At 42.8% G+C, this 16,715-nt stretch overlaps 1 protein-coding gene across 1 annotated transcript; it reads left to right on the top strand.

Annotated features, from left to right (window-relative positions):
• Nucleotides 1–5,507: 5,507 nt before the first annotated feature.
• ACRALDRAFT_1037819 (uncharacterized protein) lies at nt 5,508–10,003 on the top strand. The gene is made up of 4 exons (XM_071015073.1): nt 5,508–5,646; nt 5,749–7,796; nt 7,860–7,931; nt 8,002–10,003. Exons 2-4 carry the CDS (start codon nt 6,047–6,049, stop codon nt 9,744–9,746), a joined length of 3,567 nt encoding a protein of 1,188 aa, XP_070880256.1. The 5' UTR covers nt 5,508–5,646; nt 5,749–6,046; the 3' UTR covers nt 9,747–10,003.
• Nucleotides 10,004–16,715: the final 6,712 nt, after the last annotated feature.

Raw genomic sequence — 16,715 nt, forward strand, 5'->3', positions numbered from 1 at the left:
AAATCGTTATTAAATTAATAGACGCCTCCCGGAAAATAGAGCGTTCCCTAGTAAATAACACTCTCCTCGTTAAAGGGTCTAAAAAACCCTAGAAAAAGACTAAGGGACTGTTCTATAAGAACTATAAGAAACCCGGCCACGTCTCCTCTAACTGCTATTTCCTTTACCCAGATAAGGCTCCTAAGGGCTGGGTTATAAAGGAAAATACCGGGAAAAAGCAGCAGAACCGGGTCTCTAAGAGCACTAAGTCCTCCTCCTCCTCCTCTAGGGGCAGATCTAGGTCCCTAAATCCCTAGTATAAGAAAAGGGAGGACGCTATTACGGCTCTCTTAAAGAACTAACTGCTTTAGACGCTTATAAATAATAAGGATTCTGTGAATATAATCCTTAAAAAGTAACCTGAAGAACCCGAAGAAGAAGAAAATAAATCGATCACGTTCGAAGACGTCCTCCCGAACCCGGAAGCCGAGGATAGAATAGACGTTAAAGAAGTAAATATAATAATCTAAAATCCCTAGAATACTCTGTATACTAACCTAAATATAGGTGAGATAGTTAAAAGGATTTTCAGAATTCAGGCAGAGAATAGGTTTAGTTTGGACTTGAATTTTTGTATAGAAAGCGGAGCTACCTCTTATATAATAACAAATAAATCTCTTTTCTCTATATATAAAACCACTACTAGGCTCGCTAGTTAGGGTAAAGCAAATATAATAAAGATAATAGGCGTAGGAAACTATATTATAAAGTTTAAATATATTAGAAAAACACTGTTTCTAAAAGAGTGCCTTTATATTCCTAAACTAGGAACTAATATAATAAGTCTCCTAAACCTCGATAGCAAAGTCAGAGGTTTATCTAGTAATAAACAGCTTATCCTTTTTAAGAACGAAATAGTAAAAGAGTCTCTTTATATATATATAATAGTAAGACTCTTTGGAGGACTCTACTAGGCTATAGCTAGGCCAGTTATCCTAAAAGGTAGGAATAAAGAAATTGATATAATAAAGGAAATCCTATAAAACTTAGAATAAAGAATAAGGAAATAAAGGAATCAGAAAAGTCTAGACCTTTAGAAACAAAGAGACCAAAATAATAAGAACAGAACCGTAAAAATAAAAGAGACTATATAACTATGGTATAATAGAATGGGTTATATAAACCCCGTTGCCTTGAAAAACCTATATAATAATACCTCTCTTTTTAAGGACTTTAAAGTATTAGAACAAGAAATCATAGATATAAATAGCTATAATGCCTGCCGCCGTAGTAAGGCTATTATACTAGCTAACAAAGATTTAGTTAATAAATATAAAGACTTCTCCTATCTAGAAAAGGTATATATAGATCTCTGTGGCCTAATAGAACCAATGACTTATAATAAGAAGCGCTGGATTCTACTAATTATGGACCGTTCTACCCGGTTCCTCTGGGCAAAATTACTGCCTAATAAATCAGAAGCAACCGTCGTCCTAGCTATAAAAGAGTGGAAAATACTAGTAGAAAATAATAACTACGATATAAAAATAAAAGAAATAGATACGGACGGTGGAAAGGAGTTCACAAACGCCTCCTTTAAGCGCCTCTTTTAAGGCGTAAAACATAATATAAAACCACTATATACCTATAAGACCTAAGGCTCGATTAAACGAGCTATTAGAACTATAATAGAAAAGGTTCGTAGCCTGCTCTTCTACTCAGGACTACCTAGATACCTTTAGGGAGATACTGTATATTTAGCTGTATATATATATAACAGGACCCCGAATTGAGCTATAGGTTTTAAGACACCTTTCGAGATAGTTGAAAAGAAGAAACCAAATATAAATAATATTCGGGTCTAGGGCTCTATAGCCTACTATAAAAATAATAACCCGAACCAGAAGAAACTAGATAGCAGAGCTATTCGTGGTGCCCTTATCGGCTTTAACGATTATAACTATAAAATATATAACCCAGTCTTAAGAAGGATCGGTTGGTTTAGAGACGTATATATACTTAAAAATCAGTTTATACACTCTTCTTTAGACCTAAATACTAGTAATATCTCTCTCCAAGAAGAACAGGTTTCTAACCTAGAGCCTTATCAGCTTCTAGAAAAAACTATATAATAATAACGGGTCTTAAAACAACCTTTTAAGTCTGTCTAAACTAAAGAAGAAAATAATAATAACCTATAAAATAAATGGAGGAGTCTACGAGCAGTAATAGGCTATAATAACCCAGATAGACCTATACACACCGGCTAATCTAGTATATAAGTTAAAATACCTTCGAAACCGAAGTCAGCTTTTAAAGACTATATATTAGTTAATAATAAAAATAATAAGCGCTTATTATATTTAATAGAAGATACCACTCTTAGTAACCTATAGTTTTAAATAGAGCCTTACTACCTCTTAACTATAAACTCTCTATTAGAACCAGCTACCTATAAAAAGGCTATGCAAAGCTTAGATAAGTCAGAATAGATAGACGCTATGGTAGCAGAAATAACAGAACTAGAAAAAAGAAAGACCTGGGATTTAATAACTATAAAAGATAGGCCCCTTAATAAAATAAAGGAAAAATATAATGTCCTTGGCGGACGATGGGTCTATAAAATAAAACTAAATAATAAAGGAGAACCAATAAAATATAAAGTAAGATGGGTTATATAAGGCTTTAATTAAGTACTCGGAATCGACTACTTAGAAACCTTTTCTATAACCTATAGACCCGAAATATATAGACTTGCCTTCCTATTAGGCGTTTCCTTAGGCTGGAAATTCAGGTAGTTCGACGTAACAAACGCTTTCCTTTATGCTAATATAGATACTCTAATATATACCGTTTAACTAACGGGTTTTAAAAAGCAAGAAGGGAATAGTATAACTATCTATAAGCTAAATAAAGCTCTATACGGCCTGAAACAGAGCCCTAGACTCTGGTATAACTTCCTGGTTAAAATCTTTACTAAACTAGGTTATAAAGTCTCCGAGTTTAATAAAGGACTCTTTATATATTATAATAAAGGAGACCGAGCTATATTCCTTTGCCACGTAGATGATATCGTGGTTATAAGTCCCTTCGATACTATAATAGATCACTTCTATAAAGAGATATCTAAAGATATTTCACTTAAAAACTTAGGTAAAGTATATACCTTTCTAGGTAATAAAATAAATATAAATATAACTAAAAAGACACTCTCTATAAGCCAACTACTATATACGAATAAAATACTAGAAAGGTATAATAAACGAGCTCTTAAAAAGGTAGATACCCCGTGTATTTATAAACAGGTCCTAATACCAAACCCTAAACAGGCGTCAAAAGAAGATATAAAGAAATATTAATAAGAAGTAGGAGCTTTACTATATCTAGCTCTTTACTCTAGGCCAGATATAACCTATGCTGTTAATAAGTGTGCCCGATATATAAGTAACCCCTCGAAGGAACACTTTATAGCACTAAATAGAGTCTAGGCCTATATAAACGCATATCCTAATATAGGTCTTCTATATAACTGTAAAAGAGATAACCTATATATATACGGTTACTCTAATACCAGCTTTTCAGATATTCTCGAAGATAGAACGTCTACCTTAGGATATATATACTGCGTAGGAATAAATAATCCTATTAGCTAGACCTCGTCGAAACAGAAAGTCGCCGCTTTATTAACAACAGAAGCCGAATATATGGCTCTAACCGAGGCTATAAAAGAAGGAATCTATACATATAATCTATATACTAAACTCATAGATAACCTTAATATAAGATTTAGTAATAATAAACCGAGGATTCCTACTATTCTTATAGATAGCGAGAGTGCTAAAAAGGTCGCTGAAAACCCGGAATTTTATAAAAGAGTAAAGCATATCGATAAACAGTTTCACTTCTATAGGCAATAGCTACAGGAAAATAATATAAAGGTAGTGTATATAAACACTAAATATAATATATCCGATATAATAACTAAAGGGTTACTAAAAGAGACTTATAATATACTCTGCGGCTATATAAACCTAGGTTATAAAGACGATATACTACCAGAATATAACCTACCACCTTATAAAGAAATAAAAGAACTTAAATACCAGGTTTTTTACCTATAGACAGGTTTTCCTAGAATAAAATTAAGAAAAGGGGTTTTTTATTTTTTCCCTACACGATAATAAATATAGAGGTTTTCTTTTTTTTTGCCTTGAAAATATACATAGACTGTGAAATAACTAGCTAAGCTACACCTACTATATAGGAGTCAGCTTACGGGGGGGTATTAGTATTATACCCAGAAAATAAATATACCTATATACGGTATAGTACGATATACGAAACCTCCTATAAGTCAGGGACTTCCTAAAGTCCTCCTAAGTCCTCTAGAGTCCTCCAGGGACCTCCCGAGTCCTCCTAAGTCCTTTAGAGTCCCCCAGGGACTTCCTGAGTCCTCTAGGGTCTTCCCGAGTCCCCCGGGACCCTAGGTGGACCTATAGACCTCTAGGTAGGCCCACGGACCTTTAGGTGGACCCATAGACCTTCAGGACCTCCGGAATAACCCACGGACCCTCGCTTATACTTCGAGGGCCCGGATACTAAATCAGTAGCTTGAATAAACCGTAGAAAAGGACTATATATATCAGGCTGCCCGCCTCCCTCTTCCTTTTCTTTCTTCTTTCTCTCTCTATCTTACTTCTGCAGTCTTCACAGTCTTCCACAATTCAAACTGCCTCTTTTCCTCTAGATCTTCCTTTTCCGTTCCATCTCTTCGTGACCGTTGTAAAGAAAGGTTTGGAAAAAGGTGATCGGGAGGGTGGGGTAAGCGGTTAGTCCGGGGGCGGACTTAGGCCCCGTTCGACAATTTCAACAACTTATTAAAGAATTTCAATAACTTTATACAAGGTATATCGTAGCCAAGACGCTAATTTAACGCCGGTCCTTTTCCACGATATACCTCTTTTATATAGAAATGCGTAGAAGTGCAGAAGTACGTATTTTATATACAGAAACCACTACTTTTAGCTGGTATAGAATATTATAACTACTCCTATATATATCGATAGCAGGCCTAGGTTCTGTATTTTACGTGGAGGTGGTCGCGGAAAGGTCCTGGTTAATTTATAGGAAACATAGTTATAACTACCTAGGTACCTTACAAATCTTGATTATTATCGTGGCTACGAATCGCTTTAAAATTATAACGTTAGCTTCGTAAAAGAGCGCTGCTAAAAAGTTATTAAAGATCTTTAATAACTTAGAAGCACCTTTTAGGTGCTTCTATACTTTACTATATAAATACGAATAAGTTATTAAAGATCTCTAATAACTTATTCGCGGCTTGGCGTGGTACTTTGAAAACAGGGGTGTGATAGGGGTACGGCAGAGGTTGGCATAAAAAATGCGATTACTGCGAAAATATCATATAAAAGGGGGCCCTTATATATCGGTGGGTCAAGAGTTATGCATTTTTTGGTTATGTTGACGTTTTTTAACAAGTTATTGAAATTGTCGAACGGGGCCTTACTGTTCCTACTATTGTAGCGAAACTGCTTTGCCTTTAGCCAGTGCGCAATTCTCGTCAGCTACAAGCTGTTCCCCAGATTGCCAGGGTGTCTTAATAGTCCTTCCGTCTGTCTATTTCTGTTTCCACGACGCCTCAGACATGTATGTTACTAGTCAGCCATGCTTGCCTTCCAATTACACCTTACCTGCATGCTATGAAGTGCCTGTGAACCCGACCTGGCCTCTAAAGCTAACCTTGGGCAGTACGAGGTGCCGATCCCTAGCTGCATGCTTGCACGTATATATGGTCTATATTTCCACCTTCCCCCTACAATCGAGACTTCATAACGTCAGACTTCGGCCCGCCGCTTCCACGCGTACTCTGGAACGGTTGGGGATTCTCTTTCAAGGTCGCCCTCCCTTTGTCCCATCGGTCTTACCAACTAGACTGGTGTACGCCAACCGCTCACCCCCTGCCCACCTTATCGAACCCGCCGCCTCACCCGATTGTGATCACCTGGACGACAGCATTTTCTTTGCCTAGCTTAGTCCGCAAGCGATCATGTCAACTGCACCATTTTGCGTTCGGTCCCTATATGAATACTCCTCCCCTCACGAGGATGACCTACAATTCCCGCCGGGTGTAGTCATAACTGTAACGGACGAGGAGGATACAGATTGGTATGGCGGAGAATATGTCGACAATGATGGCGTCAAGCACGAGGGTATCTTTCCTCGCAACTTTGTCGAAAAGTTCGAACCGCAACCACCTCCGCGTCCCACGAGAGTTCGTACGAAAAAAGAACGTTATGTTGATGTTCCGGCACATCAACAGCCTTCCCATGATCCTGAACCTGAAACTGAACGAGACTTTAAGCCTCATCCGACGCGCGTTTCGGGTCCAGATGCGGAAGTGGAGCAGGTTGGACCTGATATGACTGGGCATCACAAAGTGCGGACTTCTGAACATGCCCTGCTCGCTTTTGCAGACTCCGCCGAATCTGTCACTGATCTCTTGCCTGCCGTTGCTTCGGCACCACCTGCCATTACGCCTGCGGAGCCCGTTTCCCCGACAGTCTCGTCTGTCGCAATTCCTGTCCCTATCCAGCCAAAGCTTTCTGGGCCGCCCCCAGTGTCAAGTAAGCCATCGAGCACTGCATTCAGAGACCGCATTGCAGCCTTTAACAAGTCTGCCGCTGCACCCATTGCGCCCTTCCAGCCTGTCGGCTTGGGTACAGGCCCCCCCGGCGATTCCGGGTTTGTAAAGAAGCCATTTGTTGCCGCGCCACCCAGCCGTGATGCCTACGTGCCGCCGCCCCAGCAGACTGTGGCTTCCAACGTGTTTAAACGAGAGGAAGATCCGGGTATCAAGGCAAGGGAAGTGGAAGCGCAGGAAACTGCCGAGAAGGTAGGCCTTATCTCATTCGAACAGGCCGGCGAGGACGAGCCAAAGCCCACCAGCCTCAAAGACCGGATTGCCCTTCTTCAGAGACGGCAGCTGGAGCAGGCACAGCGCCATGCCGATGCTTTGGAGAGGAAAGAAAAGTTAAAACAACCAGCCAAGAAACGCAGCGGTAGCCACGAGGCTATAGAAGGTGCCGATGCCACTGATACTGCAGGGCACCAAACGACCGCAGTGCATCAACAAACTGAGCGGCCTACAAGTAGAAGTTCTGAGTTGGAGAGATCCCTGCCACCTCCCCGCGGCATGTCCTCCAAGGGTCCGATAGAAGTCAATCACGATGGCAATGAGGCAGACATGCCCGGGGCTGGTGATACCACAGAATGCAAAGACGAGGATCTTACCGAGCGGGACGACAGTGACGAGAGACCCCGTCATGTAGATCATGTACCCACAGGAGCAGCTCCCGTTTCAGGACAGAGGAAGGAAGGCGAGAGTGATACTGAACTAGACGAGGGAAATGACCACGACGATGATGTGGACCCCGAGATCCGTCGAAAAGAAGAGCTTCGTGCCAGGATGGCTAAAATGAGTGGTGGTATGGGAATGATGGGAATGCATGCCATTTTCGGGGCCCCTATAGGCCGCGGCACGCCGCCAAAGAAGAAAGCGGGAAAGAACGCAGCAGAGCGCCTCGACGAGAATAAGGGACCTATCGCACCTGCGCCTCCCAACCCCGTACCTGCAATGATGCCATTGCACCGTACGGATGGCCTCCCACGCCCGGAGGATGCGGCTGAGACGGAATCATCACGATCCCACCCATTGTCACCCACGGCATCACTTCCGCCTCCAATGCGACCAACAAGTGGCGCTGAAGACGCAAGCGGTGCACTTGGATCTACAAGTAGTAAGCTTTCCCGTCCCTCTTCCAGGGTCTTAGAAAGGGACCGACCGACTGATGGGTGTCTAGCTACATGCACTGAAGGTGCCGAACCACCTATCCTAGGAGGGTGGCCGGGTCCTCAGCCACTTCCCTGCGAGAGTAAGTTCTTGGCATACTCCTGCTTTTGAAGCCCTTCGACCGGCTACCCTTCTAACTCGAGGCAAAACAGCGCGGGTTGTGTCTTTGTCTCATCCGCCCCTCGTGGCCTCCCAAATCGATGGTTCAGAGTCTGAGAACGAGTTCAACCTGTCGGGAGCAGTTCCCAAGCCTGACATTACCGAGCATGGAGCTGGGTGCGCCGCTCCCTCTCCGAAAGACTCTGGCCGACGCCCGCCTCCCGTTCCGCTACTCGGTTTTGATACTCTCCCGGAATCGGCGCCGGGATGTTTCCCTCCACTATCGAGCAAGCGGCTTAGCCGCCCACCTCCACCGATCCCTGGTACCGCGGGCACTATGCTGTCAGCCCAATCGCGGCCACCTCCCCCTCCGCCCCCCAGTGGACTCTTGAGCCGCCAAGCAACTCAGGAAATGATCACAGCCATTGGTCCTATTTCTTCGCCTACAGGGCCGATGATTGAAGACGATGAAGAAGAGGTCACGGAGTATATGGGCGACTACGGAACAGACATCGCATCTTCCGTGCTGCACAAGGATGCTCTGAAAACCCATGACAGGGAGTCTAGTCTCCAGGATAACACGCCTGTCAGGTTTCCCGTCTCCGAGGTGCCCCCGTCCACACCGCCGCCTATCCCCAGTTCCGGTGCACCGCGCTCCGCACCGCCTCCCGTCCCAACTCAGGCGGCACCTGCCGACAAGAGACAATCCGTGGAAGCTCCCCGGGGAGCACCACCACCACCCCCCTTGGGCCTAGCCAAGAATATACAGTCGATGGTATCTGACCATAACCATGAACCATATGGCTTCCCTCAAGGGCCGTCGTTCGCACAGCGGGCCCCCACTTTAAATGAAGAAATGTACATTGGAGCCCGTCAGTCACAACCTTCCCCGTCGCTCACGACTCGAGCTCCGCCCCCGGTGCCGCCCACCAACCGCGGGCCACCGCGCCACTCTCTCGATGCGTCAAGGCCTGCAGTCCCCATTAGGAGCTCGGCAGACGCCCACAGGCCGTCATTAGAATCTGGCTTCATTGCCAATGACATAGACCTAGCTGCGCAGAGTGGCTGGTGGAGACAAGCGAACCAAGTGCCTCCAGCACTACACGGCCGACGCGATATTCACTATGAGTCGGAAGAAAGGAGGTCCACAGTGGATGAATCCCAAACAGTCATGATGCGGACTATTTACATATTGTTCCAGGACTACTCGCAGACGGTTGTGACAGTCCAATATGACCCATTCAACCCTGTAAATGCCGAACTGCATCAGCGGCATGAACCCCCCCCTCGCGCTCTCCGGCAGGATCAGCTGGAGCAGTCGTACGAACGGTTCGGGCGGGCTATCGCTAGTTCATGCTCGTTCAAGAAAGACTCGGTCGTCGGGGACGGCACGCCGCAGGGTCTAGTTCGCGAACTCCTACGACCGTTCAAGGATGCCCTCGCTCCTGTGGGAACCAGAGCGTACGGCGCGCTAGTTTATTCGAATTTGGCCAATGCATCGACGCAGCAATACGATGAGATTAGACCAGGCGACATCGTCTCAATTCGAAACGCCAGATTTCAGGGAAAACATGGGCCCATGCACGCCAAGTATAGTGCCGAGGTTGGCAAGCCCGACCACGTCGCCATTGTGGCAGAGTGGGACGGCACGAAGCGGAAAATTCGGGCATGGGAACAAGGACGTGAGAATAAGAAAGTCAAAGTGGAAAGTTTCAGGCTAGATGATCTGCGGAGTGGCGAAGTCAAGGTATGGAGGCTGATGCCCCGAAGTTGGGTTGGATGGGATACTCAACTATAGGTATACCTGCCAACGGCGCTGTCTTGTCTTGCTCCAATTGCCTGAATTTAGAAACAGCACGGCGGCATTTTCGTTCATTGACGCCTGGACGCATGGACTTGAGCAGTTTAGAGACATCTTGTTCGCTGTATCTTGGCGGCGTACGTACCTTATTATATGACACTATGCCCTCGATTTAGCTCTGCCCCTCGAATTTGCACTTCTGTCAGGTGTCAGGACACTAATATCGTACGACGTGTGACTCGTGTTTATTGCCGACTATAAAAGAGTATAGGTCTACGATAATAAATATAGGGCGAGGTTATTCCGACTGGGCCATTCGTTTATTCCGACTAGGGTCTAATTATAAATAGCTAACAGAACTGTTAATCTAACTCTTCTTCTTTTCTATAACGTAATTAGCTATTAATTAACTCTTCTTCTTTTCTATAACAAAGCTATTAATTAACTCTTCTTTTCTATAACGAAGCTATTAATTAGCCCCTCGCGAGATAGCTCTTTTACCGCCATAGCCCTTTACTCTTAGCTACAAGGAATTCGACGATCTGCTCGTTAACGTTAACGATTTTGCCCGGGATAATAGCTACGCTATCGCTATCTGTTATCAAACTAACCTAGCTAAGGATAGGAGCTATCGTCGCTTCGACCTATATTACGATTATGGTAGTAGTAGGCGCGAATCTATTATAACCGGGGCGTAACCTAATATAACCTCTAGGAAAACTAACTACCCCTATACTATAAAGGCTAAGCTTATTAAAGGCCGCTGGTTTAGTACTATTATAAACCCCGACTATAATTATAAAGTAAGCTTAGATATTTCCACTTATCTAATCTATCGTAAACGGACCTAGAGCGACGAATAGAAGCAGGAGATCTGCTAGCACTTTAAAATGATCTTAGCCTCCGCCCGTGATATTATAGCGTTAATAAGGGAAAAGCATCCTGATTAGGTAAGTTAGTCCCTATATATTATAACTATATCTTCCTAACCTGCCTCTTTAGATTTAGTTAACCGTGGATATTAAGAACGAGATATCGAAAGGACGTAAAGAGTCTCTTAGAGGCTACACGTCTATATAGGCCCTAATTAAGGAATTCGAGGAGCGCGGTATCACATACTATTATCGTCAGCTTAATAGTAAGATTACTGCTATTCTTTAGCCGCTTCTATAATACGAATAGATATATAAGCTAAACTCTAAGGTTATAATATCTAATGGGATATATAAAACAAACCGTTTTACAATACCGTTTATTAATATCTATAGTACTATAAATACTTAGACTATATTTCATATCGCCTTCGCCCTCGTTAATAAAGAGGATTTTAAGGTATTTAAATACATCCTCTAGTATATTAATACTCACCGCGCGACCCTTAGTATTCGTAAGCTACTTACTATCGTTAGCGACTTCGAGAGGGTATTTAAGAACGCCGTGAAGGCTGTTTTTCCTGATTCTTAGTAACAGATTTATATATAGCACGTTAATAAGAATATCCAAGGTAAGGTTAAGGTCGTTTAGTAGTGGCCTAACGATACCGACCCTCGAAACGACTATAATAAGGATATTAATTATAATCGCGAGGTACCTCTTTTTAATAAGCTCTTAGGCCCTTAGGAAGGTCCTTTTAATATCACTATCCCTTAGCGAACAGATATAACATATAACCCGCGCGGCTTTATAATAGTCTAGAAGGCTATTATATACGCGAAGACCGAAGAGGATTATAAATAGGTATAGCTCCTAATCCTTAAGATATTCGCGGAATAAAAGGGTATTATATAGTATATCCTCTTTACCTAGATGCCCTAGCCCTATTAGTTTATTACTTATGATATCTCTACGTATCGTAACTTTAGTATACGTGTTATATCATGTACTAAGTCTAGTTATAAACAGATTAAGAGCTATCTATTAATTTCTACCGCTAGCCTTAAATTTCTTATTAAACGTATTAAATAAATAGTTAAAAATCAGTAAGTAATATATAAAAAGGACTAAGCTAAAAAAGCCTCGTGTTAGATATAGAATTACTATACCAGAAAGTAGATAGGAGATACCCGAAGCCGCTATAGCAGGCATACCTTAAGTCTATTAATAACATAGTATCATTAAGCTATTAGTGTCTCTAAGTAAATAACCCCGGTCGCCGATTATATATAATAGTTTAGAACCTGGTCCGGAGTGCTTTATATGCATAATATTATTAGAAGATAGTAAGAGTAACCGCTGAATGCCTTTAGCTATCTTAATCTCTACCCCTACTAGTATCTAAGTCGCGACCTAATAGAAGAAGATATGCTATATTCGATCCTAAAGCTTATAGTTATTCTTATTAATGGCGGGCTACCTTAGCTTATTATTAAAGATATCCCTATCGCCTTAATTCCACGTGGTGGTAATCTATGCTAAGGCAACGCTATATCGCGGGCCCGAGATCTATCTAAGTAGAAGCGAGAGGGGGAATAGGCGCGTTAACGTTAAGAAAGCGTCGTCCGCCGGTTTAAGGCTTAATAGATGGCTTAATAACAACAATAATAATAATAATAATAGCAGTAATAATAATAGCGCGGGAAAGGTCGTGGGCGCCCGCGAGGGTTATATACTATAAGGGTATAAGGATATAGATAAGGAAGAGGTCGCTGAGGAATCCTGTTAGTAGTAAATCGTATATAAAACGATTCTGATATAACTAATAGCTAGTCTAATACTAATAAAACAATTAAGCGGCTATAACGAGAATTAGAGCCGTATAAGATAATTAATTAAGTTATTATATTAATACGAAATCCCTTATGTTATAGTTATTATAGAAAACGCCTCTTTATACGCTTGTTTATACGCTTAATTTAATCAATTAGCGCTAACTTAGATAGATAAATTAATATTTACTAATAACTAATAACTCTATCAGCTATTAACGATTAGAGCTTAGTCGAAATAAACGAATAGCCCAGCCGGAATAACCTCACCCTAAATATATAAGTAAAAAGGGTTAAAAGCACTCTAGTGTATCTACTAGAAGTACCTCTGTATTCGGAGCAGTGTGTGATATGGCTCTTCGAATATAACCTATCGGGCTTTTTAGGGACCGTAGGTATAAATACCGAGTATAGGTGTCAGGCATTTGTGCCTAAATGCCCCGATATCCTGTTGGGTATATTCGCAGAGCCACGTCTTACACTGCTCCGAATACGGCGGTACTTCTATTAGATATATTATAGTGTTATTTCCCCTCTTTTATCTATATATTTAATATCGTAGACTAGTACTCTTTTATAGTCTATAATAAAGATAAGTCATACTTTATACGATATTAGTGTCCTGATAGTTATAAGCCCGGCGCTCTGGTGATACGCCTCTATTCCAGTCGATCCAACAGTTCTAGGCTCTGTGCCTCTCTCTTTTAAAGCCCTCTTTTTAAGCTCTACGATAGAGCCTCTCTTTTTAAGTCCCAGCTCTATTACGGATAGAGTCGTCCACTAGCCCGTCCGCCTGCCCATTATCACCAACCCCTTTAACCGCCTCTATCTATTCCTCCTCCTTCTCCTTTTCCTTCTCCTTCTCCCACTCTATCTAATTAACTGCCCTTCCACGCCGTCACGATAATTTCGGTTATACTAACCTCTTCTAAGGATTAGCACTAGTAGTATCTGCGTGTAATAGAAGTCGCTCTTTCTAATAAGGTTACGAAACTCGTGGATCCGGATCTTAACGATACTAAACGTCCGTAGCGCCTTAAAAAGGTTAATCCTCCTGCCATAAGCAAAGACGAAAATTAGGATTTAAAATATAAGCTATAGCTCTTCTCCTATAACGAATATAAGCAGGAAAAGGCCGCGATAAAGGCTATACTAGACTATATCACCACCACTATAGACCGGAGCCTCGCGGAGTCTTTCGCCGGTAAAGATAACCTAAAGGAAATCCTGCGAATCCTGAAGGCACGCCTTAAGCCCACTAACGCCGCCTAGAGGTCACTTATTAAGCCCCGTTAGGATAATTATATATAATCTATTAGGAAGATACCTTACTAACGCTGGCTTAACGATTTCCGAAAGTTATATAAAGAGGTAAAGACGTATTAGGTTCGCGTAATCGATTCGAAGATAGACTAGCTTAACGGATTTTTTAACGCGATCGGATCGATTTCCCTAGAGTAATCGGAAGCCTGGTTTTCTATAATATTAACGGAAGAAGACGAGGCTAAATTACCGGATATTAAGAGCATCGTTAATAAATACACTACCTGGTTACTTTATAGGCACCCTCTACGTTTAGATTAGAAACCGGGATCGTCGTTATTCTATATAGCCACGTTCCTAGGAAAGGATAAAGAAGGATAGTAACCGGATCGTTAATCGGATTATTAAAAGGATCGTTAACAGGGTCAGGGTACTAAGAGGGAATTTATTCACGACTACCGTATAGCCCGGAAAACCCGAAGCTACTATAAGCTAATTTAGACCTGCCTAAACGTTAACCCGGCCCGAAGAGGGAAGACCTTTAAACTATCTAAGGAAACGAAGGAACGCTATAACCGGATTATCGCCAGCTAAGATAACGATCGTCGAAAGAGGTTCTAGAGTAACCTTAAAAAGGACGCCGAAAGTAAGGGAAATAAGGGTTAATAGAAGTCACCCTTAAAAGACCCATCTAAGGATTCATCCAATTTCGTGGCCACCGGGGGCGCCCATTCTTCGGACTCGGATTCGGGCGATAGAACCGGATCGTATAGCATATACAGCTTTTTATTAATAATAGCTAGAGCCTTTAAAAACGAGCTATTAGTTAATTCCGGCACTATAAGGCATATCACTAATAAGCGACACCTTCTAGAAGACTACCGGCCCGCGGAAAAGCTCGTAACGTTCGATACCGGCAAAGGAGAGTCGGATCCGGTTACCGGATTCGGAACCATAAGGCTATAAGTTAAAGATCGGGCTTATTAGCCGTATACGCTGATTTTAAAGGATATAGCGTATATCGAGGGATATCCTATAACCCTTATATCAGCCCTCTGATTACTTCTAACAGGATCGCTTATCACCGGTAGATAGGCGTTAGAAATCAAGGAAAAAGGTCGGACCGTTACCCTGCCTTTAAAGAACGTGGGAGGTTAGTTTACCCTCTAACTAACGGAATAATAGAGCTTTTTTAATAACTCGAGAGCCCCGATTATAAGCGTCGCCGACGCTCGTTTATAGCATAAGTGGCTAGGCCACGTAAGCGCCGACGCCCTTAAATATATTATAACCGCCTATATAGGCGGTGCCGTCTCTAGAGGGGATTTTCCCTTTATAATAGAGTGCGAGAGCTACTCCGGCAATAAGGCCCGGAGACTAGTATCACGAAGAACGCCTAACCACCGGCCTATACGCTCTTAGTAACGTGTAGATATCGATATCTTCTCTAATAACGAGTCCTTTAACGGCCTTACTAAGCTAATACTATACCACTACCCCTATACCCACTTTATAGTAGGGGACTTCCTAAAGGACCTTAAGTCAGCCTTTCTATCAGTAACGTCCTTTAAGCTACGAACGGTATAGTAGTATTACTGCCCTATTATAGTGATACGCCTAGATAATAAATAAGCTCTTTAGAGTAACCTTAATAACTAGGCGTACGCTAAAGGGATCCTAATCGAGAGGTCGTTACCTAATACGGCCGCTTAGAACGCCGGAGCCGAGCGGCACGCAGCTATTATATACGCTATCGCCTAGGCCCTCGCTATCGTTTCCGGCTTCTAGTAGGATATATAGCCGGAGATTATAGCCGCCGCGATATATCTATATAATCTGATTCCACGCCGGGACCTTAGGTGGAAATCGCTAAAGGGTTATATAGATAAGTGGGTTAATAAGATAGGCATTGAGCGTATTATTAGCACCCTATTAATCGATCACCTAAAGAGGTACGGTTACCGAGCCTATCTATTAACTGCTAACTATGAATATAGGCGCCGGAAGAATAAGAAGCTCGCGGAGAGGGCTTATATCGGTTACTTAATCGGATACGAGAGCACTAATATTTATCGGATTTAGGTGCTAAAGCTCGGAAGGGTCCTGCGTATAAGAGACGTTAGCTTTAACGGAAAGATCCAGTATAAAGATCGTGACGTGGACCTACCTATAGCGATAGAGCTTTTTAAAAAGCTTAATCTGCCTAACGATACCGAAAAGGACGCCCTGGCCTCTGTTAGCGTGATGCCGATATACGATTAGTTTATGGTGATGTAGCAGAACACGACGATAGAGTTGTTCTAGGATATTAGAAGGCCGGAATAGCTTAAAGTAATTAAGAGAGCTGGAGTAGCTGTTAAGGCAGTTGAAGCAGTTGAACAGGTTGAATAAGAAGAGGTTAAAGCAGCAGCTGTTGAAGTAACAGAAAATTCGACTCCCTTGCCTAATTCTGGGGGGGTGGATAAGTCATAATAGCGATCGTAGCCGCCTAAAACGGCAGCTATAGTAGCTACCTGGGTTGCTCCTTCCACTATAGCAGCCACTGCCGCCCGAGCTAAGGGCTCGGTCACAACGCCCACAACGCCGGCTATAATTACTACTATAATTGCCTCTAAAACCTCTTCTACAACCTCTCCTAAATCAACGCCCTCTTCTTTTTCCCCTCCTATAACTACGCCTCCAGCTTCACGTTAATTAACGCCTACAGCAGCTGTTCCAGATATAGCTACAAGCCAATTGCCACCTCCAGCTCCTATAACGTTAGCAGCTGCCGCTGCCTCTGACGATTCCTCTGATAACGATAATGACTCGGATAAAGACTCTTCCGATTCCGACGACTCTGACGATACTGTTGCGCCTGCCGCCGGCGCCGTAGCCGGCACCACCTCGGCTATAGGTTTGTTATCCCCTGATTAGTTAGTTCTGGAGGATGAAATAACGGCTGCTGCCACGGCTGCCGTAACGGCAGCCCCGGGGCCCTCCACCACTCCTGCGGCAG

This window comes from Sodiomyces alcalophilus (genome assembly GCF_042370955.1).
Source record: "Sodiomyces alcalophilus JCM 7366 unplaced genomic scaffold ACRALscaffold_1, whole genome shotgun sequence".
Taxonomy (NCBI): domain Eukaryota; kingdom Fungi; phylum Ascomycota; class Sordariomycetes; order Glomerellales; family Plectosphaerellaceae; genus Sodiomyces; species Sodiomyces alcalophilus.